At 40.8% G+C, this 27922-nt stretch overlaps 1 protein-coding gene across 7 annotated transcripts in view; it reads left to right on the top strand.

The window, feature by feature from the left end:
* The window catches only part of CAPN15 (calpain 15), a 98815-nt gene that overhangs the window by 12996 nt on the left and 57897 nt on the right, over positions 1 to 27922 (top strand). For 5 of the 7 annotated variants that reach the window (XM_021006651.2, XM_021006655.2, XM_021006650.2 and 2 more), the window contains exon 2: positions 18650 to 18958. The exons of the other annotated variants lie outside the window; for them this stretch is intronic. In XM_021006651.2, coding sequence (XP_020862310.1) covers positions 18783 to 18958 — 176 coding nt within the window. In that variant the 5' untranslated portion in view covers positions 18650 to 18782. The remainder of the gene's footprint in view (positions 1 to 18649; positions 18959 to 27922) is intronic. 7 annotated transcript variants of the gene reach the window in all.

The following is a 27922-nucleotide window of genomic DNA, read 5'->3' as shown; positions in this document are numbered from 1 at the left end:
TGTCACATTTGTTCTTCATAACCTCCCTGTAGGTGGGGAGGTAGGTGCTATTACTATTCCCATTTTACAGTTGAGGAAAATAAGGCAGACAGAGATTAAGTGACTTACCCAGGGTCACCAAGCTAGTGAGTATGTGAGGCTGGATTTAAATTTAGGTCTTCCTGACTCCAGGTTCAGTACTTTATCCATTGCTCTACTTGCCTTAATTACTTTAATTAAGGCAGTAATTAAATATGACTAGGCACTCCAAATGCCTGGCTTTGTGCTTGGTGGGTCCCTAGGAGAGATTTCATTCTGCTGTGTCTTTATTTGTGAGTTAGCTTAAAATGAAAAATGTGTTTATGTGAAAACCCTGCATATGTGAGGATGCCCTGCTGAGCACCTTCAGTAGAGCTTGTGCTTTAGGTTAGATTTTTAGTAATATGGTTTTGTTATGTCACATCTCTCTGGAGCTAGAACCCAGAAGAAAAGGGATAGCGTAATTTCTTTCAAAGCCACCTATCTATACACTCAGCAACTCTGGCTCAGTTAGAGAATAGTACCATGGTGTTGGTGCTCTGTAGGGTTATGGGTTCATTCTTCAGGCTGGCTAGTTAAGTTTATACTGAAAATTCTGTTCTGTGGCTTCAGATTATATGCATGGTCCTAGATAGTTGGCTCAATACAACTTGTAGCAGTTCCTAATAGTAATGACAATAATACCTGACATTTATATTGGTCTTTAAGGTTTGAAAGGTGCTGTATGTACTCAATCTCATTTGATTAGGGAAGTAGCTTACAGTGTGTACCTATTGACAATGGATGACGTGTTTTGAGATTACAGAGCTGTGCTGCCAAAAATTTTTGGAGAAGGTCATTGCCTTGATGTCATTGACAACCCTCTTGTGATGAGATTTGGTGTTAGATATTAGTGGTGATTATAGGTACTTAATAGGAGCACCTTTATACTGCCATCCTTGAATATATTAGAAATAGCATGTGGATCCTAGCTTCAGTTCATTTAGAAGCTGTGTACTTGGTAATGTCTCTCTTTTTTTCCATGAACAAGTGTTCTTCAGGTGGGTTATATTTCTACTTTCACGACAAAGCATTTGATTCTTTTCAGGTTCTGAGGTATCAATGAGTTCTCATGTTCTTCTTGGATCCACTTTAATTAACACCTTGAACATATGCCACAATGACTGGCCCACCTCTGTATTTACTTTAGTCCAAATCTAGGCCACTGGTCCTATGAAAAACAAGAGCAATGGCTCCAGAATGAGGGCATAAAGAATAGCATTTCAGGGAAGCACCAGATTCTGTGGCAATAAAGAGACTTTTCTATAACTTGAAAACTCAGGATGCTATGTAAGTCATAGCTTGTGGCCAGTAGTTCAGCCTCTCCTAAAGCAGCCAGGGCTGTTGACTTTGGCAGCACAAAAGGCTACTCATTACAGTTTGACTGATAGAAGACAGACCTGAACATTGGCAGCCCGAGTGTATCTTTTGGGGAAGAAGTGTTGTACAGTGGTCTTCTAGCCCAAGTGGTTAGTGCCACAGCTCCTGAAAACTCATTTCTGCCTAAAGAGACTTCTCGTGTGGGAGTTGTGGGTATTGAGTGAACTATGCTGACTCTGTCTTGTGACTCAATTCTGGATCTAGCTCAGTTTCTTTTCTGTTCAATTACGGGTCCAATGCAATTTCTGTCTTGTGAGAAAACTTTATTCAGTAATGGGAATTGTGAGAAAACTTTGTTGCATCGTTTGAACCTAGCCCTGTGGGTGGGAAGCTGGACTACCTGCTGCTTAGAGACCCTTAACCAAGCACCTAGATTGTGCTGATCAGAAACCCAGTCAGATCCGAAGGTTGATCCAGGGAATTTTCTCACAATTATACATCTCAAGTGACCCATCTAAATGTCTTCTCTGAAAACTGGCCCCATTCTGGTCAATCAGTTACTGTTTCCTTGTATTTTTGATTGAATATAGACAACGTGGGGGGAAGTAGGACACCTCTTTTTCTGATTTCAGGGAATTGCACCTGTTTGCTCTCCCCTTCCCAATCTGGAAAGTCCTTAATCTTTCCTCCAGTTAGAATTCAGATGACCTAATCTTGTATCCTGGTTTATATCCTGTTAATTATTTTTCTTTAATGCATAAAAATCTGTCTCCTCTTATATTCGGGGCCCAATTCCAAGCTGAGGAGTCCTGGTCCTGATTTGTTATGCAATTGGCATCCATTGCTTAATAAATCAATATGCTTGGAAGCCTGAAAGTTTGATTCCTCAGTCATTTTGATCATTCATCACACTAAACTTTGCATTTGAGTGGTTGTTGGCCATCACTCTTTTATTTCTGTAAGCTGATGTGAAAGGGACCAAAATCAGTCTGAAGAATAGAAGTGGATGTACACACATCAAAGCATTTCTCAACTGTACCTTCCAGGTAAGGGACAACTTTATAAGATTTGGTTTCTTAATTGGGTTTTCTTAGTTAAGTAAAACTTCTTAAGAAATAGAATTGAGTGGTAGTAGGGATCTTCTCTTTGAGAGACATTGTGCTAGGCATTGGGAGAAATACAAAGATAAGGCATAGTCCTTTTCTCAAAAAGCTTACACTCGGATAAATATTTGCAGTTGTAATGTAGTTTGGCTTCTGGAGGGTATCCTCTGCATATTGGTCTACAAAGGATATTAGGAACTATCTGGTTGCTGAGAGCTGATGAGAGCACCTCACCCTGCTGGACGATGAGAGCTATGCCTTTGGAGGAGAATTCATATTGATAGGCTTGGAGATAAAACCCTTGTCTGACAAAATTGCAACATAAATGTTTTATTTTTCCATATACACACACTTAATTTCATTTAATATTTGTACTAAAGCATGTGTATAATGTGTATGTTTTTTTAAGTGTCCCTTGTATATCAATTGCTTCGCTAAAGTTCATTGTGTAGAGAAGTGACACTGAATTCTCAAGGTTTACCAGCAGAGAGAACCTTCTGGTAAATCTTAACAAGCTTGAAAGGCTCGAACTATGTTTATCAGGGATTGGCCCAGAGAAGTTAAGAAAGGCTTATCAGCAGAAGGTTGGCCAACCAGTAATGATTTTTTTCCCACCACAGGCCCTTCATGAAGATGCCAGGCTAATAAGGTGTAGAGGGGCTCTAATCCATATCAGCAGAGTGAATACTTACATCATTGAAATAATTATTCCATTAAGCATCAAATTCTGTCTTAGGTTAGGTCACTGTTAGTATAGTTGTATCTGTAGGTCAAAGGGTATGTATCTTATTCTCTGTCTGAGATCGTGTGCTGAAGGTTAACATGGACTGTTTCTTAAACATATGCTTGTGGATATTGAATCCTTTCTGATAATGATCCCATGACTCTTAGTCAAAGATGCCTTCTAAAGCTTTGTGAGATAGATATGAGGCTATGTGAGAATGCTGTTTGGTTAGATAGGGAATAAAAGTGACTTCCTATTGGTACAATTTTTGTAAAGTGATAGGATTATTTGTACGTAGTTATTTGCATGTAGACTGTGAGCTCAAGGACAGGCACTCTCTTTTACCTTTCTATTTCCAGTGTTTAGCACAGCGCCTGGTGTATAGTAAGTACTTAATAAATGTTTGTTGGCTGACTAATGGATAATATTTTGAAGGAGTATTTTAGTCAGCTTGTTTTCCAGTAACATTCCATCTAAATTACCTTGACCAATGTGTTTTTATCTTCTTTTTAAAGAATCCTTAGGGGCAGCTGGGTGGTGCAGTGGATGGAGCACTGGCCCTGGATTCAGGAGGACCTGAGTTGAAATCTGGCCTCAGACACATAACACTTACTAGCTGTGTGACCCTGGGCAAGTCACTTAACCCCATTGCCTAGCCAAAAACAAAAAAAAAAAAGAATCCTTAGAAGATTCCACCATGATCCCTCATAACCCACTACAGTATTGGATAGTTTTCTCTGTTAGTTTTCCATTATATCTATTCTAAAGAAATACATCTTGCTCTGTAATGCTGTGCTACATAAGCCTGTTTTCTTTGTTTTTTTTAGAGGACATGGAGAACACTTGGTTTCTATTTCTGCATGAAAATCCTTCTTAGACCTAGGACAGTTAAACTTTCCCACTTCTCTTTTTCTAGTAAAATAATCTCAAGTCTTTTCCTCTTTCCCCAGAGGTCTTACTTTGCAGCTTTTTAATCATCTTTGTGACCTTTCTCTGAAGCCTTGCCAAAATTTCCTTTTCACCTATTGTAGATGTCTCCAGCTTGTTCAGAATAGGTTAGATTCTGGGATACAAATCTTTTTTAGGTTGAGTCTCTTCTCAAAAGTATGTATTAAACCCTAAATAATGGTTATTTTGATTCTGAAGTAAGACATTTCTATGAATGGTCTGAGAGGTAGACCAGAGGAGAAATTGTGGAAGAAAGGAGGTTTTCTTAGCGTAGCATAATAAAGTACACATTTCTGTGGCACTTATTAAATGCTTGTTGATTAATTGTTGTAGAGTAGGCTAAAATAAGTGGACTATTCTTTCAAGAGTTTGTACAAACAAAACTTTTCACACATCACACCACTCATGTACTATATAGTTGGAGACCAAGGGATTACATAGTAGAAGGCTGCCAGCTTTCTCTGATGTGTACTATTGAGGCTACTCTGCAGCCACATTCAGCAGGCATTTGGCTTCTTTAAAGCACAAAGTCAACATCTACTCAGCTTGTGACCCTCCTGTTCTCCCAACTGGATGTCCAGACTTTAGGCACTTGTAGTTAGAGAGCGTTGAGCAGTCATCCTTTCTTAGGTAGCCATAGGCTCGTGTTCTCTTTTGGAATGCCTCATTGCACAGTATGGACTGCAGTACTCTCAGTTTTGTTCCTCTTAGCTAATTTCCTGTAGTTTTGAATCTGATCTTTAAAACCACTTAAGCCGTCTGGCTGAAGACCATGCTACCAGCATTTCAGCCATTTTCCCTCCCACGACACACTTGGACTCTGCCCGTAGGATCTGGGTTCTGATAAGTGAGTTTTTGCTTTATCTTGCTTAGAACTGGTCTATAATACCACTTTCCACACATTTCCAATCTATGCCACTGCATGTGTACCTCCCCCACCTTTCTATCTTCTCTCTGTTGTTAGCATTAGAAGGTAAGCTTCTTGAGTGCAGGGGCTGCCTTGCTTGATTGTATTTATACCTTCAGTGCTTAGCACAGTACCCTAGCACATAGTAAGCCCTTCAGCTTTGTTGTAATCACCGTCACCTTCATCATGTGAAGGAAGCTACAAGAAGCCTGAATTGGGAGAGTTCTCAGTGAGATTGTTGTCTTGCTTTCCCCAAGCCCTAGGAGCATTTCCTTGAGCTTCCATTTTTAAGAGACACTTCCAAGCCCAATTCTCTAATTCAAGCCTTTTTCTGAAATATGAGCAGGACAAAAGGTCTCTTTTTGCTCCTCCACTCATCAATTGAATGACTTGAGAGGAAAAAATTTTATTTGTTGTTTTAAAAACTGTTTTGAGGGATTCTCAGGCTTATTACTTGAGTATAACCTTGAAATAGATCGTAAACTCCTCAGAATCAGTAGTGTGCCCTTTATTTACACATTAATGACTAGTATTAGGCCATATTGCATGAAGGTTTTTGCTTGATAAGCATGATAGAATTAGATGTGAAGTGACAATTGACTTTTCTCCTGTAATTTTCAGTAGGCAGAAGTTTTGTAAATCTTTATTTCCAGTATTGGAAAAAGAAAAAAAATATATATTTTTCCATCTTCCTCTCCTTTTAGGTAGCCTTCAAAGCTCTCTTCTTGGGGCAGCTAGTTAGCACAGTAGATAGAGCGCTGGCCCTGGATTCAGGAAAATGTGAATTCAAATCTGGCCTCAGACACTTGACACTTATTAGCTATGTGATCCTGGGCAAGTCACTTCACCCCATTTCCTCGAAAGAAAGAAAGAAAGAAAGAAAGAAAAAGAACGAACAGAACAAAGCTCTCTTCTTCTTTTTTGATCCACTTAAAAGTGGCTGCTCCATAGAAGAACAGTGCTGGTGTCAGTTATTGAACTATAGTCAATTTAGAAAGAACAGGAGAATAGAGCTGGCCTCCCACATGTACTAGGCATAAAAACATACATGTTCTAGGAAGAAGATGAGTAAAGCAAATTGAAGAAATTCATTATGGAACTCAAACACCTGTGTATTTTTTTTCACTATTGAACTTGCTTCCTGACTGTAGAACGAAGGATTTTTAACCTTTTTTTTTTTTGGTATCATGGACCTCTATCCCATCTCAAAATTTTAAATAATTGTGAAGGAAATGCTAAATTTCAGTTAGAAGTTCGTGAAAATAGATATAATTTTTTCCATCCAAATTAATAAACACCCTGAAATCTATTCATGGAGCCCCTCTCCCTCAATCCCAAGTTAAGAATCCCTGCTCTATATCATGTTTATTTGCTTGCCTCTTGACTCTGTTTTTGGTCCTTCCCCTTACTGCTTCTAGTCCTGACAGTACTTTTTGCCTTTGATGATTCAGCTCAGCTCGCTATATCCCAGTTACTGATTCTAACTTATTGAATATATATCTGGGCCTTTCTTGCACTGAAGCTTCCTGACTATGGCCTCTCCATGGTCTCCAACCAGAAGTTTCAACTTGTGCCACTGAAAATTCTCAGTTTTAGTTCATGGTAGGTTATGGGCCCCTAGGGGCAGATTGGAAGGAATAATATCTTGTACATAATTGGATTGAATATGCTGATCATATTTACATTGTTACTTTATTATGACTAGGGCAAAGTACTTCCTTTCCAATATAGTGCTGTAGGATGAGAGGAGGAATTTGATAACAGTTCATCAGAGATGTTTGGCAGCTTGGATATGAAGAAACTCATGCTGTGACCTAACAATGATAACATCACACTCATGGAAGGTGTTCACTGGCTGACCTGGCCCGAAGCAGGAAATTTAGTTGAATTACACCTTACCAGCACCTGTCACCAAGAGGGATAAATTCTTTAGCAGCAGAAAGGGAGAACAAGGGTCTTGTGTCATGCAAAACATGTGAAAACTCATTTTTTCTTATAACAGGCTAATTATTGCTAAGTTATAATTATTTTGTATAACACATTATAATGATTATAATTAAATTCATAATAATTTTCTGGATTGGGACTACTCAGTGATAGCGTGGAAAAGAATACTGGACTTCAAGTTAGGAGAATGGTGTTTCAATCTTTATTCTGACATTTACTAGCCTTATGATGAATGTGGATGAGTCATTTAACTTCTCCAGGCCTCAGTTTCTTGATCTGTAAAATGGGAATAATAATAATGGTTAATAATGTTTGCACCTCTTTACCTCAGTAGAGTTTTTATGAGGAAAGCACTTTATAGAAATATGAGCTGGATTATTATTGGAGCACTAGGTGGGATGATGTGTATGAGATCAGATTAATTCCCCAAATTTACCAGTTTTCAGTTGCCCTTCCCACAGAGCATGACATAGAAATTAGTAGTTGTAAACTTCTTGGACAGAGACTATATTTTCTATCCTGCTAAGTGCTTAGGATAGTGTCTTGCATACAGTAGATACACTATAAGTATTTGTTAAGTGGATGCAAACACCTTTCCAGTCCTGGTTTTCCTATTATTTGGCCTCTGTGCTAACCAAGACTCTGTAATGTCTCTGACCTTTCTTTCTTTGGCTACGTGTTTGGTCTAATTATTGGTCAAGCTTTGGTTTGTGGTTTGCACTAGTCCTAGATTATTTACAGCAAACCCCTGAGACATGCCATCTTAGCTGGTGCAGCAAGTTTATCAGTTGTTTCAGCTTTGATTTAGAAAGTAGGACCATCCATATGGACCATCAGTCCATAGTATCTTTTACTTCTCGGATGTACTTACCACATATTAACTTGTATTATGTGTGTATTTTATCTTCCCTATCAGATTTTAAATTCTTTGAGGTCTTTTTTTTTTTAAACTTTTTTCCCCGTCTCTGTAATCCCAGTACTTATCATAATACCATGCATATAGCTGAATTGAATATGCTGGTCATATTTAGGTGTTACCTCGTTTTGACTAGGGCAGAGGAGTTCTTTTCCAACAGAATGCTGTAGGATGAGAGGAGAAATTTGATAACAGTTCATCAGAGATGATTGGCAGCATGGATATGAAGATACTCATGAAATGATCTAACAATGAAACATCTGGATCACACTCATGGCAGCTTAAGGCCACAGTTTCTGGTTCCAGTTACATTTTCAAGGAGAAAAACAAAACAAGACAAAACTCCTCTGTGGCTACAAATGCACCCTTTGATCCAGGCCAGCTATCTCTGAAGAGGATGAAACGGTAGTATGCAAGTGTATCATCATTACTGGAAAGAGGACATCTGAGAAGGAGCGCTGATCTGGAGGCTAGAAGACCAGAGTTTCAGTACTGGCTCTGAAGCCAACTAGTAGTATGACCTTGGGTAAGTCACTTCCCCTAAATCATAGATTTACTTCCCTCATTTGCAAAACAAGATGATCTCCAAGGCTCCTTTCTACTATAACAGCCTATGATCTTAATCTAAATTTTCATCCATTTATGATGCATGGAGTTTTGAAACCCAGCTGGCCCATCTTTTTGACCATGAGTTAGTAGTATCATCTTATAGAAAGGACAACACATTTCTTTTAGTGCTTGCCTGTATGGAGAAGGTTATCTATATCTGTAGCCATATCTACATAATTTATTTTATTTTGCAGTTATATTTTTATTGATTGACAACTAATTGACAACAAAAGATGTTTTCATAGGACAGAAAAAGACAGATAGTATGAAAAAGATAACATAAATCAATATTTCTCACCTTCCCCTTCCCCTTCAGTAGTATCTGATCCAACTTCTTCATAATCTTTTCTAGGACAACCATGTCCTTATGTGCTTCTGAGACCTTTCTGCTCTCTGTCCCCTCCTCTACATGCTGTTGAACACTGGTATGCTTGGCATACATCAAGTTAAACTTGTAGTCCAAGAAAGCCCAGGCCTCAGCAGCTGAAGAGTGTTGTTCAGCATGCATGCAACCCTGATATAGCTTGGCCAGGTCTTCCAGGAAACCTAGTGCGAGGCTGGTCATCAGTGCCAACCTTGAAGCCAGTCGGGCATCAATCCACAAACTGGATGCCATACCTTGCCTTGATGGTGACAGTAACATTTTTGGGAACCACATCACCACAACAGTCAGTAAACTTTACTGTGGTGAGAGTCATACTTCACCATTTGGTTAGCTGGCTCAGAGAGAGCGTTGGTGATCTCTGCTACAGTCTGCTGCTCATAGGAGACTTTCTCAGCAGAAATGATTGAGGCTTCTGTGGCGAGGAAAAAAAGTGAATCTTGGGATATAGTATGAGGTTGGTCTGGAATTCTGTCAGATTGAGATTCAGGACACAAAAATCAAAGAGAAGCGGTGACAGAAGACAAAATTTGATTAAGGTGATTCAGGTTTGTGTAGGTTGAGTTGTTTAATGTTTAGGTAGCCTGATCATCAGCCATGAAGGCACAATCAATGCTTCCGGTTGGTGTGAATGATCAGAATGTTGTTGTAGATCTTAACTATAGCTGTGGAAACCTGGAGAACTCTAGCTTTCACTTCTTGCCATCATCAAGGGACCCACAGCAGACAGCTAAAACCAGAACCAGTCCTACCTTGAAAACTCTGGAAAACAAAGAAGCCTTGAAGACCTGTGCACAGATTAGCAAGCTCCTGAATCCTTTCCAGAACCAGGTCAATGATGCCAACAGTGGAAGGACCTCATGTATGGTCATTAGCAGAATATTCCTTGTTGTTGATCAGCTGCTCGGAGTGGACACTGGCAGTTTATCAATGGCAGTTGGTTCTATTTCTGCAAATACTGTTCTGGGGACCTGTTTACCAGAGCCTGTTTCACTGACGATGTTGAAGGAATCATCTTCTCCCTCAGTGGTACCTCACTTGGTATCTCACCATTAGACTGGATATCATTTTCCAGGCAATACAGCTTCCAGCAGGCATCACCAGTTGACACAGCAGCTGGCCTGTATATAGAGATAGTCTCATGCATGGCCTTTGTCAAGTGAGCAGGGGGGCTTCTGGAACAAGAAGAAATGGAAGAGAAAAGCTACGAGTTTCTCACTGGCCAAACCTTGTCGGGGGAGGAGGTCCTTAGGAGAGCCATCTGTATTTCTCTTGCTTCTTGTCTATCCTTTTTATTTCTCCCTCCCTCCACATATGTGTATGTACATTTGCATATACATACACATAAGCCCCATTTAGAATCCTATAAATGCTGCTTGCAAATTTTATATAAATATATATGTGTATGTGTGTATATATATATATGTATAGTGAGGGAGGGTGGCGGTGTTGGTGCAGACCTGTGATTCCATTGATGTGGGGAATTCCTAGAGAAGGAGACTCTATCTTTGCTGATTGGCAAGTGCTTTGCAGCTTATAATTAGAGGAGTTTCAGTGGTCACGGAGAAGTTGATTGATTTGCCCAGAATCATATGGCCAATATATGTCAGAGAGGATACATAGACTCAAGTCTTCTTGGTTCTGATGCTAGCTGGCCACTCTGCCGGCTGTTTCCCTAACTTGTTATATGCTTGCAAACACTTGAGTACATATCTTCATTCTAAATGCAAGTGAACAGTAATAGGTATTCATATGGTGCTATGTGGTAGGGTTTTGTGAGGGTGTTATGCAGTTGAAACTGGCTTCAGTAACTGGGGAAAAAACATAAGGGTTCTACTCAGCTGTCTCTAAGATGTAGAAATTGAATTGATAAGTATTTGGAAATTAGAAACCTAGGTGAAAGTTTATGGTAATTAGAGCACTGTTGCCTAGTACATTGGGTTTTTTCCTCCTTTTTTGTGACAGCTTTTATGATACTTAGATCTTCCTAATGAGGCACATCATACCAACCCACGCTTGTTTTTATTAGCACTTTATACAGTATTCAGATGCTGTATTAGAAATACCAGTATCCTTTTTATATTAGTATTTTCTCCTGGTGACCCAGGTGTTGGCCAGGTTTTTGAAGTGTTGGGCTTTCAGGTCAGATGCAGTTGCCACTGGTTAAACTCATCTGGCCAAACCATGGTAACTTTGTGTTCACCACAGGGAAGAAGCTTTAATATTGTTATTCTTAGTAGAGAGGGTCTTTTATATTTCTAGGAACACTGATTTGTGTGAATTTGCAAGATACATAATTTTCTCTTTAGGTTTCTCCTGGTCTACGAGGCTCATTCTAGACCTTACTTTTAGTGTGAGTGGGTAGTAAGGAGTATAGAGTTGGTGGAGATCTGTAATATCAAGCCAAGGTGTATGCTTCCAAATCTTTGCTGGCCTTTTCAGAAGAGAACACCTAATTGGCCTTTATACACAATGGATATCTATCTTGTCCGTGAATTGGTTTGAAAGGTGACTCCAGAGAAGTCCTCAATTTTAATTACTTTTCTGCTTTGTGCTCTTGTAGAGGATATCAGACTGTCAACCAGGCATATGAACCTGGTCGTAACATTGAGAAAGAAGTTGCTGTGGACATCTAAGAAATCAGTAGTTCAGAATTAAAGGCTGGTGATTTAGCACTGATTTTGTAATTTTTCTTTAAAAGAGCAAAAGAAGTCAGTTTGTACATGCTTTGATCCTCAATCCCACTGTCTTTGCCCTGAAGTGTGTTGGAACAATAACTTTCTTCTTTGGCCTGTCCTAGTTCTCCAAGGCTTAATCCTGTGGTTTTAAACAACTTTTTTCCTTCTCCCTTCTCCAATGACATTTAGTGTCATTCTGTGTCCTACCCTTTATATCCTCAAGATTTGCAACACAGGGTATTTGCTACTATGAATATTGTGTTGGTAGGGAATATGTAGACTTTGTGGACACTTTCATAGAGTATGTTCATGGACTGATTTCTCTAGCCCTAAGGTTAGAATTTTGTTGTTAGAGGCGTCCAGGAGAGTGAGTGTATGGATGAAGGAGTGCCTCATCTCCCTTCAGACAATGGATTTCCTCAGCAGTCTCTTCTAAGAAACTAGAAAGAAAATAGGAAGTGAGTATGATTCAATCTCTAAATAGGCAGTGTGGGGCTGATGAGGGCTCCAGTCCTCCACCATTTCCAGACCTCTTAACTCTTATTTCTTTTTGATGGAAGACTCTTGACTATTAAGGCATCTCATTTGCATTTGTCAGTATTCTTTATATGTTCCTTTTCTCCTCAAAGCCCTTCTCTGCTTAACCAAGCAACTTTTATCTCTGATCTGTTTGCCAAGAAGGGAACTGGTGGGGCAAATCTGTGTGTCTCCTGTACCTCTAGCTGTGTGACTGTACAAAGCAAGTGTGCTTTCCTGGAGGTGACAGGTCACATTATAGAAAGGGTTGGTGAGAAAGACCCACATCTGTCTTTTGGAGCAGAATCTTCTTACCAAATGAAAAGCCTTCTGTGAAAGGATTGTGGGATTGGTTGCATCATGGCGTATACCTTAAATTTGTCATACCTTGTTTGTGGGCATAGACTCTTCCTTATCTTTCAGAGGTAGCAAATGTCTGTCTAGGGAGGGGAGGATTTCCCCTTCACTTTTTCTTTTTTTTTTCTTTCTTTTTCTTTTTCTTTTTGGCTAGGCATTGGGTGACTTTCCTAGGGTCACACAGCTAGTAACTCAGGTCCTCCTGAATCCAGGGCCAGTGCTCTATCCACTGCACCACCTAGCTGCCCCTCCCCTTCACTTTTTCTAAGAGAGATAATGAAGTGTCCATAGTAGAGAGCTCTATTGCTTGGCTTCTACTGTTACCACAAACCAGATTTTTGAGATGACAGTTGTGTTTGTGTGTATGTTTTTTTAACTTTTCAAGGAAAGGGCTTTGGAAGCATCTCTAATTGGATTTTTTTTCCTCCCATGTTTCTGACTAGCACATCTCCCTCCTCTGCTTTCTTTACCAAAATCTGCTTTCCCATATCTCTCCTCTGAGTTCTGGTAGAACGTATTTGGTTAAGTCTGCAGCTTCAGAGAAAGCTTAGCTGGTATGGAGCCCCTTAAACCATTTCTCCTCTGGGAAGTGGATTTAGGAAGATTAAGCATCAGTGTTATTCATAATAATAGAAATAACCCAGATGTCCATAAAGCTTTACAAAGCACTTTCCTCACAGCGACCTTGTGAGGTAGATAGTTCAAGTAGGAACATTCCCGTTTTATACGTGAAGCAACTGAACCTCAGAGAGATTAAATGACTTGTGTGTAGTCCTAAAGCTCATGAGAGAGGGGGTTGGAACTGGGATGCAGATCCAGTCTTCTGACGCCACTGCTCTTTCTCCTCCACCAGCTTCAGGGGGAAAGGCTTTGTGTTTCACTGGTTTCCTGGAAAAGTGGGCTGTGGAGGTGGAAGGGGCATGAGGACCTGGTGAAAGAACTAGAAGCAGCTATTGAAGTCTGCCAGAGGGGAGAGAACATTCCACTCCCTAAGACACCTTTTTTGCTTCCCACTTCCCTCCTCCCACTGAAAAACTGGTCTAAGGTTCAATTTTTTTCTCTTAAGGAGGAAGAGGGAGAAAAAGAAGTGGCAAATTACTGGGGGCTTGGAAGTGGGGGAGGGATAAAATCAATTTTTTATTTGGAAAATAACATTTCAGAAGCAATTAATGAGAACCTGTGAAAACCAGTCATTATTGTGTTTAGAAATAATAAAAGAAAGGAAACTTTCCCTGTTAGTCTGTTGTTCACCCCCCCCCCCCCCGGACCATTCATATCTTCCTCTTTTAAGCCCTCCTAGAGCCTTCTTCTGCTGCCTCCAGCCAGGGATCCTGCCAAGTTGGGGCATTTTGCTATTCACCATTTATGTGGTGATTTGTTGGAGGAGGTGGAATGGAAACTGGGAACGTGCCCACCCCCGAACCTTGCCTCTCACTCTTTTCTTTCCTGCTCCATTTCTGCTCTGAGAAAGCATTTCTACTCAGATTTCTGCATCTTCTCTTGTTAAAACACAGCGGCGCTGTTTGTCTCTGTTGGGAGCAACCCTTTGGTTCATATAGGGAGGGAGGCGAGTGGGAGAAGAGATGCTTCCTGATTTGGGAATTTGATGAACCAGTGAACGTGAGGTGCTTCAGCACAGACACTGCCTCGATTTTGCTTTGGGAGAGACAGGTTCAGGTGATGAGCTATTCTTTCTGGTTCAATTTTATTTTAACCCATCATTCTCCAGCAGCCTTAGGCTTAAGGAATAACTGTGAATTCTGTGCAGTCACCATTTTGTGGAACAATTTGACTCATTTATTTGTAAAGTTGAATTATTTTCCTCCTGAAATAGACCTCATTCATTCAGTAAATATTTATTAAGCATCCGTTATTATGTCCAACATGCTGTGCTGGGGATAGGAAGGTTACAAAGAAAAAGAAAGATGTCTTGAGATTAGGGAACATACAGTTTGTCAGCTTACTGGAACGGTCTTGGTGCAAGATTCTAGACTGATCAGAGGTAAGTTATACTGACCAGAGAGCAGTCTCTGTTTTACAGAACAATTGCTGGTGTGAAACTAAATCTGTCCCAAGAGTAACTCCAGCTTAGTTTGGGTTATCCTGTATCTATTTATGGCTCTCTTTCCACACCCAGCACTACCACAAGCAGAATTTTGTTCCTAAGCAGCCTTAAAGCAGGCCTCCTGGCCAAAGTCTCTTTCTTTTTTCCTCTTGGACTGACTTTGTAAAGCCTGATGGTCAAGAAAGGCAAGGAGTAGGTGAACAGCAGGTGTAGAGAAAGGGTGCAAAGGAAGATGAGAGTCAGAGAGGAGGTCACAGCAGTGTGTTTGCCAGCAGTGGCCTCCATGAATCAATTTGACTTTCACATCTATTCAGGAGATCTTTATCCCAGGGGAGCCCTTCTTTCCTTGTTCCTCAGCTTTGCAGTGTGATTCCTGCAATGTGAAACTACTAAATAGAGTACCTAGAGCAGTAATCTTATATTCCTAGTTTTCAGTCCAATTCAACAAACATTTATTAAATTCTGCTAAAGTGTATGTGCTCAAAAATGAAACAAGGCAGCCATTCTCAAGGAGTTTGCAGTCTATTACAAGGGAAATAGGACATGTCTTCGGATAGCTGCAATACAAATTAGAATGTGGTAAGGGCAAAGGAAAAGTTCAGACTAAGTATTAGGAGAGATCACTCCCAACTGCAGGGGTGAAGAAAGCTTTCTGCAGGAAGTTACCTGGGTTGGTTCTTGGAGGAAGGAAAGGATTTCAAGGGGGGTTGAGAGCTGGAAGAGGAGATGTGAAATGGAGGAGGTCCATTTTTAGGCCTAAGGGATGTCATTAATCAAAGCACAGAGATGGGCAGAGAGCAAGAGGAGGGACAGCCAGAAATTCAGTTTGGAATGTAGAATACACGAAAAGGTATAGATAGATAGATAAGGCTGTTAGAGATAGGCTGGAAAGAGTTTTGAATGCCAGCTGAAGGATTCTCATTAAGGAAATAACATAAGGGCAGTGTATTGGGAGGGGCTAAGAATTGGCTTCATTTTCAAGAGGGAAACCTCAAGGTACCAGATAGGATGATACTCGCCTCAAATTATATGGTAATAAGAACTACTGGATTTTCTCATTTTGGTCAGCTATGCTGCTAGAAATCCAACTCCTTTCTACTGTAGTAAGCGGCTACTAATACGGTGCTTTTTGTAGAAGAGAAGGATGTGGTCCTTTTCTTATTGGCTTGTAATGTTGGACCATCTTTGATTAGAATTTTTGCTCCAGAGGTATATGTGTGATGTGAGTTAGTGTATGTTTTCAAAGAGGAAAGGACACAATTACCTTCAGTTCTTTCACTTTTGAATGAAGAGTCCCATCTGTTTGCTATCCAGGGTGAGTTGGAGTAGTTTCCTTTGTCACTTTCCAGACTTGGACAGTTTTACCTGAGAAGGAGAAGTCAAAGGCATTTGCAAGCCTGCCTCCTCTGCCTAAATCTATTATCTTTCTTTAAATCTATCTGGCTTTGAGTTTATTTCTATCCCTTCCTTACATGTAAGTAAGCTTTCCCCACTCATTAATCCCACATGGGCTAGAAATTGCTAAACTTGATGATTAAATGTTTACTGGGCTTTGAGGCACCAGGACTACTGGAGGTTTGGATAATTTGGGCTGCATGAATGTTGTCAAAATTGTAAATAGAGATTTATATTTTCGGAAACAATTGATAGCTCCTAAAGTATCTTCTGTTCCAGATTTTATTCTTAAGTTATGTCATTTGGATGTAAGACTCCCTGTTGGGTCAATCAGTTTTGAAGGAGTAAGAAATCCCCTTCCTTACTTTATTCCGTCTCTGTTGTAGCACCTGGACTTTAGCGTTTACCAAATAGAGAGTGGAAGGCTGGGGAGAAGAACTTGCTTTCTGGTTGTTTGAGAAGTTGAGGTGGATGCTGTCCATGAAGCTACCTGAATACCTTGGTGACTAAGCAGCATGATTTATTGGGATGTATGCTGGGAGGAAGAAGGCAGGAGTCCTGGGTTTGTTCCTTGATCTGATGATTTATTAGCTTTGTAACCGTGGGTAGGTCACCTACTTCTCTGGACCTCAGTTTCTTTGCCTGTAAAGTGGTGATAACAGGTTGTTGTCAAGAAAACGCCTTGTAAAATACAAAGCTCTCTATGAATGGAAGTTGCTGCTGTTAGTCACCCTGGTAATAATCTGTCAGTCATGCCCACCTCTCATGCCAGATGCAAAAGAATAGGCTGGGACACCCTTCAGATTTCTCGCTTGATACTTTCAAGCACTGCATTTTCCAGGTTCTTTGTCTCTTTGATTGCTTTAAATAGCTTCTTCATAAAGGTCTTTCTGAACCATGGTGGGCAGTTGGATAAGCTCAGCTGTGCTAATTTTTTCCTTTGTTTCTCCTTTTTAGCTCAGTTCTATGTTCCCTTGATCCTTTATTCTGTCATAAATCTAAATGATATGATTCCTCTTCCTCCAATCAGAAAAAAAGTGTTGGTTTACTTATTTATTCAAACTCTTTGCATTTACCTATTCAGGAAGTCTGATGCATGACTGTATTAGAATGACAGTAAGAGATGACACTATGTAGTTCTTTTAAGGTTTGCAAAGTACTTTATCCAGATCATTCATGCACAACTGGACAAGACCTTTTGAGTTCAATCCTCTAATTTTATAGATGAGAAAAGTGAGACCTAGAAAGGGTAAGTGACTTACAAGGATCTGAATTAAAGTTTCTAAAGCTGGCACCCTTTCCGCTGTACCACACTGTCTTTATTACATATACTATATTATCTAATTTGGTTCTTACAACTATTCTTTGGAGAAGCAGCATGGCATAAAAAAATCTGGCCTCAGCGTCAGGAAAGCCTGAATTCAAATCCTGTCTCTGATCCATGCTGGCTATGTGACCTGAACAAGTCAACCTCTCAGTGCCACAGGCAACACTCTAAGACTATGAGTTGCAAACCAGTTGCTGGTCTCCATTGGTAGAGTGAGTTTACTCACTCTCCCCACAAGGATGAAATCATAGGTCTGGTAAAATAAATACTATCTCTCTCACACACAGAGATACATACACATACATCAAACCCCCCAAAACCTCCCTGTGTGGTAGGTACTATAGGTATTATTTCCCTGGTTTTACAGATGCAGAAATTCAAACTTAGTGAACTTAAGTGACTTGTTTGTCTGTTGTCTGTCATGTAGCTGGTAAGTATCTGAGCCAGGATTGAAACCCAGGTCTTCAAGTTCCAAACCCTAGGCTCTTTCCACTACACCATGCTACTTCACTTCAAAGCAGAGAATGAAAGGATTGGATCATATTTTTATGGGAAAGGGTAGAGCAAGGGGATGGAGAAATTAACTTTCTTGTAATTTTGACTTTTCCTGAAGATGAAGACAGTGTGCTCAGTGAGTTGGAAGCGTTGTGTAAAATGCCAGGTTGAGTTTGGTTGCAAGAATTTACATTCTCCGTGAGTCACCCAATTTGCCTTGGGCTGATCTTGCAGTGTATAGGACGTTCTTTGGATCCAGCTACCTGCCTGCCTTTCAACATTTAATACCCTACTCTTGCTACAGAGCTGGCTGCTTTTGGGTTTGGAATGGTTTTAGTTTGAAGTTAGTTATAGGAGATATGGGTTGATGGGCTTAGTAAAGGGGGGGAAATCTGTGTGTGTATGTATGTATGTATGTATATATATATATACACATACACAGATATTTATATAAATGTGTGTATACATATAGGTATACACACATGCACATACCCATGTGTACATACATGTATAAATACGCATGTACATATACATACATGTATGTATTATGTACCAAGTAAATATATGTTGAGTTGAAATAATAGTCTCATCACATTGGTCCTACTGCCTGTACCACTGCTGGTGTTAGTCATAGGAACTAGTAGCATGGAGGCCTATTGCACTGGGGTATGACTTATTGATTGTTCAGGACCCCTATGTCCACCCTTTCAGTCACATGCCTTTATCTTCACTACTCCAAATCTTGAAACTTTGACTTATCTGGTCACCTTAGAATGCAAGCATGGTCCCTTCAGAGAATTCTTCATGAAGCTTCTAAAAACTTTATTCATTTAAATCATACTTTGTTTCTTTTCTCTTTTTTTTCTCCTTTTTTTTCTTTTCTCTTTTTTTTACTTTAATCAGAATCGACCTCCCTTTCTCCAGTGTTGGGAACTTTCTGCCTCTCCATGCCTCCAATCCTCACCCTTTCCACCCGACTACACACGCCTGGACCTAATCTGGGATAATTCTTGGCTGGGCCCAGGTTGGGGGTAACATGGGGAGCTCAGCTTCCTCGTTGGCTGCAGAGACGGAGTCAGACCACGGCTTCACTAGCCCATCCTACCCCGGGCACCCGGCTACAGGCTGGTATAGGAGTAGCCACAGTGGTCCTGTGTGGGAAAGTGCCCTAATAACACGGCAGCATCAGCACTTACATCCCAGGGCACGAAGGTAAGAAAGTAGGGGAAGGAAGCTGGTAGCATACCTCTCAACTGGCCCCTGGCCCCTTAAGATAGTGGGACAGCAGGGCTGGAACCAGCTTCAGCCCTGGGGGAAGGGGGTGTGTTCCAAAAAAGAGATCATAAAAAAAAAAAGATAGAAGAGGAGAGAGTCCTCAGAACAAAGCCCTCACAAAGGAAGTTTTTGTATTTTCCTTTGTGCTTCTTTTTTCTTCCTTGTCATCAAAGTATCTGTAGATAAATAGTATTCCTATTTCTTGAGAGCTATGTGTATTGACTTATTTTCAGGCACCAAGATCACTGATGCATAGTTCTCCATTGTTATCTCCATCTTTCCCGAAGGAAGTCTGGGAACTCCCTAAGAAACACTCATGCTGCTTTTTCACTGGCTATTTTCTTAGGTTTTTCCCACCAGAGATGCGTTTCAAATATTACCTTCCATTAGCTTACTGGCTATTTTAAGCCTTCCCTGCTTCCCTCTTTCCCCAAACTATGTCATTTGGGGAAATTGGTTCCTAGAGGTTGTCTAGCCCTCTATTTCATCCCTGGCTAGTTGAGAGGTATGTTGAAGGCATCTTAATATGCTGGCCCATGCTGATGAGGCTGCCATGTTTGTGCTCACCATCTGTGGGGGCTCGAATAAATGCCTGCTTTTTTATAGTTGCTTACTTCAAGAGAGAAGACTGGTTCTACTTAGATCTGAATAGTGAGAATGCTTTTTAGAAATAGCAGCTTGCTTTCTCCAGTGTTTGGGCACTGGTGTGGCATTATGTTGAGACTGCTTACTGTCACTGTGTGAGCATTCTGGCTGGACTTGTCTTGTTGATGTAGCTGTTTTGCCTTTCCTCTCAGCTGCTGAAATCATTGCATGCTAGAGCCTCTTCAAGAGTTAACTGTTTGGACTTGATCAAATCTGTCTCTACCTTGTTTACATGAAGAAACATTTTATTCAGTAATGGTTAGGGCCTTCCATATCCCACTTTCTCTTTTAATTGGTAACTTATGCCATTCATTCTCATCTGTTTACATCTTTGTAAGGATGGCTGTATTTATGCTCTTCTAAATTCTGAGGTTTTATTTCAAACCTTGGGAAGAAGTACAAACTACTAGCCCTCACCCCATTTGAGATGTCCTGTAACTGAACATCACGGCCTGGGACCGGGTAAAGATTGCCTAGGTGAATGTCCCCACAGCTGGAATCGATCAGTTAGTCTACAAGCATTTATTAAGTGCCCACTCTGTGACAGGCACTGTTCCAGGTGCTAGGGATGCAAAGGCATAAATAAAACAGTCCTTGCCCTCCAGGAGCTTATAGTTTATAGGGAGAGATAACACATACACATATAAGTATATATACAAAGTAACTGGGAGATGGGGTTGCTGGCAACTGAGAGGATCCCAAAAGGCCTCAGGCAGTGGTTGGTATTTGAGCTGAGCTTTGAAAGAAAAGAATAACTCTTAGAGGCAGAGGTAAGGAGAGAGTCTGTTGGAGCCTCTGAGCAATGTTTTTGGGGAAGTTTTCGGATAGCCCCTGAGGTTGATCTTATACTTGGAGACCATCTAAATTGGACTGTGTTAAAGAGAAAAGGGATGTTGATTGGGGCTTCTTAGAATTTCAGAAGAGGGCTCAACTTTACTTCTTTGAAATCAGGAGTTCTGGATTTCTGGGTAAAGCTACCCCAAGAGAGGCTTGACCAGAAGTTCCCTGCTGTAATCAGGGGACGAGATGATACCACTGGATTGTATATTATTTTAAACTCCAGAGAAATATAGTGGCTTTTTGTTGAAGGTATATTATTCTCAGCTGTTATCTTATCAGCGTTGAATCCCAGCATATCAGAATTGGTCCCACTGCAGACATTGAAGATCTTAGACAAGTGAGGGGCAGAAACAGAACAAACAGCCCCTGAGTTTCTTATGCTCTGTTTAGCCCACTGAGCTTTATTACTGATATCTGACTTCTCTTTGGAGCAAAGGATACAGAGTGACTTTTAGAAGCATCTGCAGCACATGTCGTCTTTTCAGCCTATCTGTCAAAGACCTTGCCGTTCCCAGGTGAAACAATGCGGAATGAAGTTTCAGCCAAACCGTATGTTCTGTATTTGGAAATAAGTGGTTGTGGGGTTTTTTTTAAGTTAATAGAAAGAGAAATGTTCAGCCCTGTTGGTTCTTGTTAGCTTGGCCCTGTATCCTGCTGGTCCCTGGGGCCCATTGAACAGGAAGGAAGTAGACTAAGGTACAGTCAATTTGAGACTGCTGCAGTGTTCAGGGATTGATTTGGCTTTTCCTGCTGATTTCCCATCTGTACACCCAGCCCCCAAGATAACAGTCCTGCCGATCTTTCAAATGGTTCTCTAACAAATTGAGTATAAGCTTTTTAGCCTGGCATTCAAGGCCCTTGACATTCCGACCCTAACCTACCTTTCCTCATCTACTACTCCTTTTCACGTACTGTGTGATGTAACCAAGCTAGATTACTCACTATTTTATTAATGTTGCCTGCTTTTTGACCTCTGTGCTGTTACCTATACCATTCCTTGTGCTTGAAGTTCCCTCTCTCCTCTGCCTATTGAAATCTTCCCTTATTCTTCAAGGTGCATCTCAGATACTACCTCCTCCATGAGACTTTCTCTGATCCCCTCCTAACTGGAAGTAATCTCTCTTGTCTTTAAACTATTTTCTTATATGCCTAGTTATTAGTACTAGTTACTAGATCCTAATAACTCATTTACTCATTTGTCTTATAGTCTGCTCAAAGGACCTGAGTTTAAATCCTGGGTCTGCTGTTTACTAGCTGTGATCTAGGGTAAATCACTTAACCTTTCTGGGCTTTGATTTCTGCCTTTGTCAAATAAAGAGACTGGACTAGGTGCCTTCAATGGTTCTTTCTATCTCTAAATCCTATGATCCTACTTTGTGATGTTTATTATCTATATGTATTATTTCTCTATTAGATTAGATATCCTTGAACACAGGAATTGTGTCTTCCTAAAAGAGTTATCTAAAATTAGAATGGTCTGCCTTTGGAGATAGTAGATTTCCCTTTCCTGGAAGTCTTCAGACAAGGCTGGGTGACCACTTGTGTCTGATGTAGAGGAGATCTTTGGCTGGATACTCTTTGGATTAGATGGCTTCCAATGTGCCTTCCATTGCTGATATTCTGTGATTCTCATTCATCCTGTCTCCTTCAAAATACCTTAGTTGCATGAAATAGACACTGGGTAAATGTTAATTATTTATTGAATGAATGAATGAATCAATGAATGCCATGCTTCAGTCTAGAGTCCACATCTCTTAGGGAATACAATTGAGGGATCTTTAGCAACATTGATAGTCCTAGCTATATTTGTATATGTATTCCACTTAGCATGCTCATGTGTGTATTCCTGTTGGCCTTGTATAACCTCGTCCTTTGGACACAAAGTGAAATAAATTGGTGATTGCATGGTAATGGGATGTTCTTAGAAGGAAGGAACATTTAGTCAAAAGTCAGTATATTTCATAGTGTCAGGCTAGCAAAAAGATTCCGAGTGCCCCCTAGAGTCAAATTTTGCTCCCCTTGATTGATACATTGGTATGCCCAGGATTTTATACAGGACTGCAGCTGTGTATTTTCTCTTAGTGGAAACTAAGTGGATTGGGTGGCTACTGATGCTTAAGTGGGAGACTGGTAGGAATAAGGATGGTATTTAATCAGAGCAGTGGTCTTTGATTCCAGGTTCTTTGACCTATGTTATTTCGTAAACTTGGATGGTTTTTGAAAGAACTTAGATGTATCCAGCCAGTTATACCCAGCAACCTTAATGTACTTTGGTGAGGGCTGAGTAATGAATATTAGCTCAGTTATTATGATAGGTAAGAGCCAGGAAATGTCACCTCAGCCGTCCAAACCATACTGCAGAATGCATCTTTACTTGACTTATGACAAAGATATTTGTTGGGAGAAAAAGGAAGGAGGTTGGTATTGTGTCTACTTATTGGCTTTATTTTGGGCTTTAGGACAGAATATTTGAGGAGGAAAGAATTCATGGTTCCAGCGTCCTGAAGATGTTCCGGGGTGTTTGGTACTCTTTGCGAATACCTGAGCAGCTGCCTTCTCAGAAAAGGAAGGAGAAGAAGAATACTCCCCTATTAAAAGGGAGAACATCAGGATCCAGATAGCCCCTGATAGGCCCTGTCCAGTTCTTTGACAAGGCATTGGTCAGAGAATACAAGACCACTCTAATTCCTGCCTCTTTCTGTAAAAGCTTTCTGGACAAAACTGAAAAGATGATGTGGTGGTGCTTGGATTCTCCATTGCCCTCTGGCTTCTCTTCCCTCTGTCACTTGCTACTTTCCTGAGCATCTTTGACCCTGTAAGATCCCTTACCTTACTCTGTGGTTGCAGAAAGCAAGTTATAAAGGGAGGGATACTGGCCACGCTCAGGTCACTTTTCAGTGTCAGGAGTGGGACCTAGGCTCAAAGGAGTCCCTACTTAGTATCATTGTGTCCTAGGCTGAGCAAAGGCTACCAAGCTGGATGATGATGATGATGATGACAATGATGATAACATATTTGTTGCTTTCTTTACAACAGTCCTGTGAGAAAAAGTAGCATAAGTATCATTAACCCTATTTTATAGATGAGGAAACTTTGAAAGGTAAAGTGACTTGCCTATAATCACAAAACTATCTGAGATATGATTCACACCCAAGTCTTGTGACTCTGTTATGTCATATTGTCCCAGGCTGAAGGCTAAATTGAGTCACAGTAAAGGAGTAGGAAATACCTTCTTAATTTAGATAAACATCTAATCATGTATTCATTGAGATATTATTGGATATTGATGAAGATGCTATTACAAGAAACTTCTCTTGTCACTGAAAAAACATGGGGTCAAGGGCTTCCTCTGTACATGTGAGAGTAGAGATTAGATTGAATCTAGTCACCTTTTCTGTGTGGAACCAAAAGTCAACATGGCGTATTACATTGAGTGCTGCTCTTATAATCAAAAGATCTGGGTTCAAACCCACTCCAGACAATCCTAATGTAGTCATGGACAAGTCACTTGAACCTCAATGACCTTACTTGTAAAATAGGGATATAGTAATACTTATACCCTATATAGAGTACAACCTCTTTAAGGTTAGAGACTTGTGTTTTTGTCTTTTTATTTCATAGATATTTGTTGAATTTTTAAATACCTGAACTTTACAGGGTTGTTGTGAAGAATGCACCTTTTAACTCTTAAAGTGCTACATAAATATGAGTTATAATTAATGGAGATAGGGAACGGTTTCTGCTTCAGGCATCTCACTGTAGTCCTAAGGTATTCATTCAGAGACTGTACTAGATTGTAGATAGACTGCAGGATGCTGGGGGAGGGGGGTTTGGAAGGAAAAGGAGCTCATCTCTTGCCTTAGAGCTAATCTTGGATTTGGGGAATAACCCAGATTAAGGCAGAGAGTGTAGAAGGGGTAATCTAGGATTTTCATTCCAGTTGAAGGGTCAGTTTAGGTCAGAAGATAGGTCTTTTTTTTAATGTCAGAACTGAGACAGATTTTCAGATAATAGCATTCAGATAACTATGACTTTTCACTGGTAAGATTTCTCTTGTTACTTGTGGCTTGGTTTGTTAAATCTTAATTTAGGTTTCTAAAGTAACAGGTAGATTCACCTTTGATTCCTGAAAGCATTTATTTGGCACTTGAAATAAAATTTTTCTATACACATATGTATGTATTTTATATGTATAATATATACATACATACATATATATGAGCTATGTATATTTAACAGTAAACAAACAAGCATACATTACATGTGGTGTTGAGAAGCCATCAGTACTAAAGAGGAGGGCCACAATAAAATAACTCTATAGCCATTGTGGCTTTTGTAACGTTAAGAAGCTATCAATACAAAGGGTACCATGGTAAATGTGTAGCCTCTTAATACTGAAAAGATCTTGCTCATGGGGGCGTATTTTTTTTATATTTAAAAAAAAATTTTTATTTTTAGTTTTCAACATTCACTTCCACGGGATATTGAGTTGCAAATTTTCTCCCCATCATGCATTCTGTATACCCCTTCCTCTAATCTGCCCTCCCTTCTATCTCTCCCCCGCTTCTCTTATCCCCTTCCCCTTCTATTTTCCTGTAGGGCAGGGTAGATTTCTATACCCCATTTCCTGTATTTCTTATTTCCCAGTTGTATGTGAAAACAATTTTTTTAACATATGTTTTTAAAACTTTGGGTCCAAATTCTCTCCCTTCCTCCCTCCCCACCCACCCTCATTGAAAAGGCAAGCAACTCGATACAGGTTATACATGTGTAGCCATGCAAAACACTTCCATAGTAGTCATGTTGTGAAAAACTAAGTATATTTCCCTTAATCCTGTCCTGCCCCCCATTTATTCTATTCTCTCTTTTGATCCTGTCCCTCCTCAGAAGTGTTTGCTTCTGATTACCCCTCCCCCAATCTGCCCTCCTGTCTATCATCCCCCTGCTCCTGGGGGCATATTAAGGTGGTGGTTTTATGTCTGGGCTGATGATCTCTCTTTCTCTGTCTGCCTCTCTGTCTCTCCCCCTTTTTTCTGTCGCTGTATGTCTCTCTGTCTGCCTGAATCCTCCCTCCCCCCATAGGAGTCACATCTCAGCTTAAGTCCAGGTATCACATAGGCCAGTGACCGCTCACCAAGCATGTCTGCCAGGCAGTTGTTCTCCTGGAGGCCATGGTAGCACTCAGTTGTGCCTTTCAGAGATTCATTTACCCATATCTGGCACAGTTCAACATAACCTTGTGGAATATCCTAATTAGGGCATTTCTGGCCAGTCAGCTGATGGAACTCCAAGTGGTAGTCCCTGACCAATCAATCAGGGGGTGAGAGAGGCAAATGCCATCGGGGAATTCTCCCACTGGCTAAATTGAGTGTGAACATCAAAAGCGATGAAGTAATAAAATGCATATGATAAGCATTGAGTACATGACACCCACTTAGTTTATCTGTCCAGTACAACTTCCCAGCTTGTTAACATGTTAAAAGTGGATTCCCTAAAATGATTTGAGCACTTTGAGATGCCTCTCTAGGGAAGACCACCTGGATTCTACTTTCGACTGCCTCCATGACTTTGAAAGATGGGACTGGGAGAGCTGCCCTGCCTCTTAGGAAGAAGCCTCTGTTTCTGGGGCTCTTTTTTTTTTCGGTAGGACTTGCCAAGAAGCTAGCCTTTCCATCTCTTTTCCTTTGGTGATGAAATCTAGCATGAATGTTAGTTTTAGTCCCAGCTCTGCCACTAAACACCGGACCTCAATTCTGTCCTCTCCAGGATGATGATAGCATGTCATTTAAAGCTCCCTGCCTGCCACAACAGTAAGGGCAGCTTTTCCAGGCTGCTTACTGGAGTTCTTCTCTGCTGCCAGGGGTCAGATAGGTTATAAAATAGGAAGAAAACACATCTTGCTTAGTGCTTGAGAGAGATTGAAGTTTTGGATGTTAGGCCAGGTGAAGAAAGGTTTTGTGAAAGAAGTAGAAGGGAACTTTCAGGGCCCCACTGGATATGAAGGAGCCTCCTTTAGAAACATGGCTTTAAAAAAAAAAAAAAGAAACATGGCTTGATGGGACCTTCTTTCCACAGTGCTTCTGTTGCATTTTGGATTAGTAGAGTGATTTAAAATCCTGAGTGAGTAGGAATACAGGCTCGTAATCATGTGCCAAGTCCTCATTCCACTGGGAAACGTGAGCTGGGAGCATCATTTTACCTGTTATACATTTGTGGAGACTGGATTATCTTAGGAACGTGGGTCATTTAACCAGTGATACAATTCAGTCTCTGACTTTTTGCTCCTACACTAGTACCTAGGTCTTTGCACCATGTAGTTGGGCAGTAAAGCCAAGAGAGATCATAAACAAAGCAGAACTGGGTGAGGGTATGGGAACCTTTTGTTATCACACTCCCTCAGTGCTGTGGGAAGTCATAGTGGGGAGTAGAGACTTCTGGTAGAACCATGGCCTAAGGAAACATAGAGATAGAGAGACTTCCCTCTGAACACACACCGTGCACCTAAGTGCTGATGCCCATGTGGCTACATGGGCAGCTGATGGTAGTGAGTACTGGGTAGGTGGTGATCCCTGCTTTGCATTCTTTCCAACTGAAAGGGAACCAGAGCAAGGTGAGCCTGTGGTATCTTAGAGAGATTGGTGACTGGCTCATAGCATCCTGCCTGCTGCTCCCTGATGGGATGTCAGATGATGGGCCTGTGTCATGATAGGAGTCTAGCAGTATGAAATCCAGAATGAGTCTGGAAACCTAGACCTCTTGGTGCCAAGTCTAAACAGCCTATCAGCAGCTTCTCCCTTCCACCCAGGGTAAGCAACAGGCTTTTAGTTCATATTCTTTTTTCTTTGCATTGACAGCTGATGTCAATGTAAATGACAGTGTAATTGGAATTGTTTTTTAGGGACGGAAGAGTTATCCTCTTTGGTTCAAAGTGCCCTAGGCATGTGTCATGTGAAGTAGAACTGGGTCTGAGTGGGATGCAGGAAAGATAAGTAGCTAGAAATGTCTGTGGGTTAGTAGGTAGAGTCCTGAGTGATTGGAGCAGACATCTGAGGAGTTATGCAGCTACCAGTGACCCATTTTCCCTTGCAAATTTTGTTGAGCAACATGACACATTTCTTCTTTCGCCCCAGCAGAGCTAGAAATAGTCATCAAGGATGGCCCATGTCCTTGTTGCCCTCTTCCTTGTGGCAGAGGCCCTAGAGCCAATGTATGGTTCTCCTGCTTGGACGGAAGCCAGAAGGTACCTGGTTATTCATGTCTGTCATTTGGGAGACTCTCCACCTCCTGTAGTTTCAGATCTTCTGACCTTTCCTCCTGCTTTGACTTGGGAGAGCAACACCACCTAGTCTGTTTTGCTGAGCTTCGCTGGCCACACATCTGTAACCTGCCTATCACTTCTGGCCCTGACCAACTCAA

The sequence above is a fragment of the Phascolarctos cinereus genome, unplaced genomic scaffold, assembly GCF_003287225.1.
Source record: "Phascolarctos cinereus isolate Bilbo 61053 unplaced genomic scaffold, phaCin_HiC Scaffold_4;HRSCAF=312, whole genome shotgun sequence".
Classification (NCBI taxonomy): domain Eukaryota; kingdom Metazoa; phylum Chordata; class Mammalia; order Diprotodontia; family Phascolarctidae; genus Phascolarctos; species Phascolarctos cinereus.
This window is presented reverse-complemented; position numbering and strand designations above follow the sequence as displayed.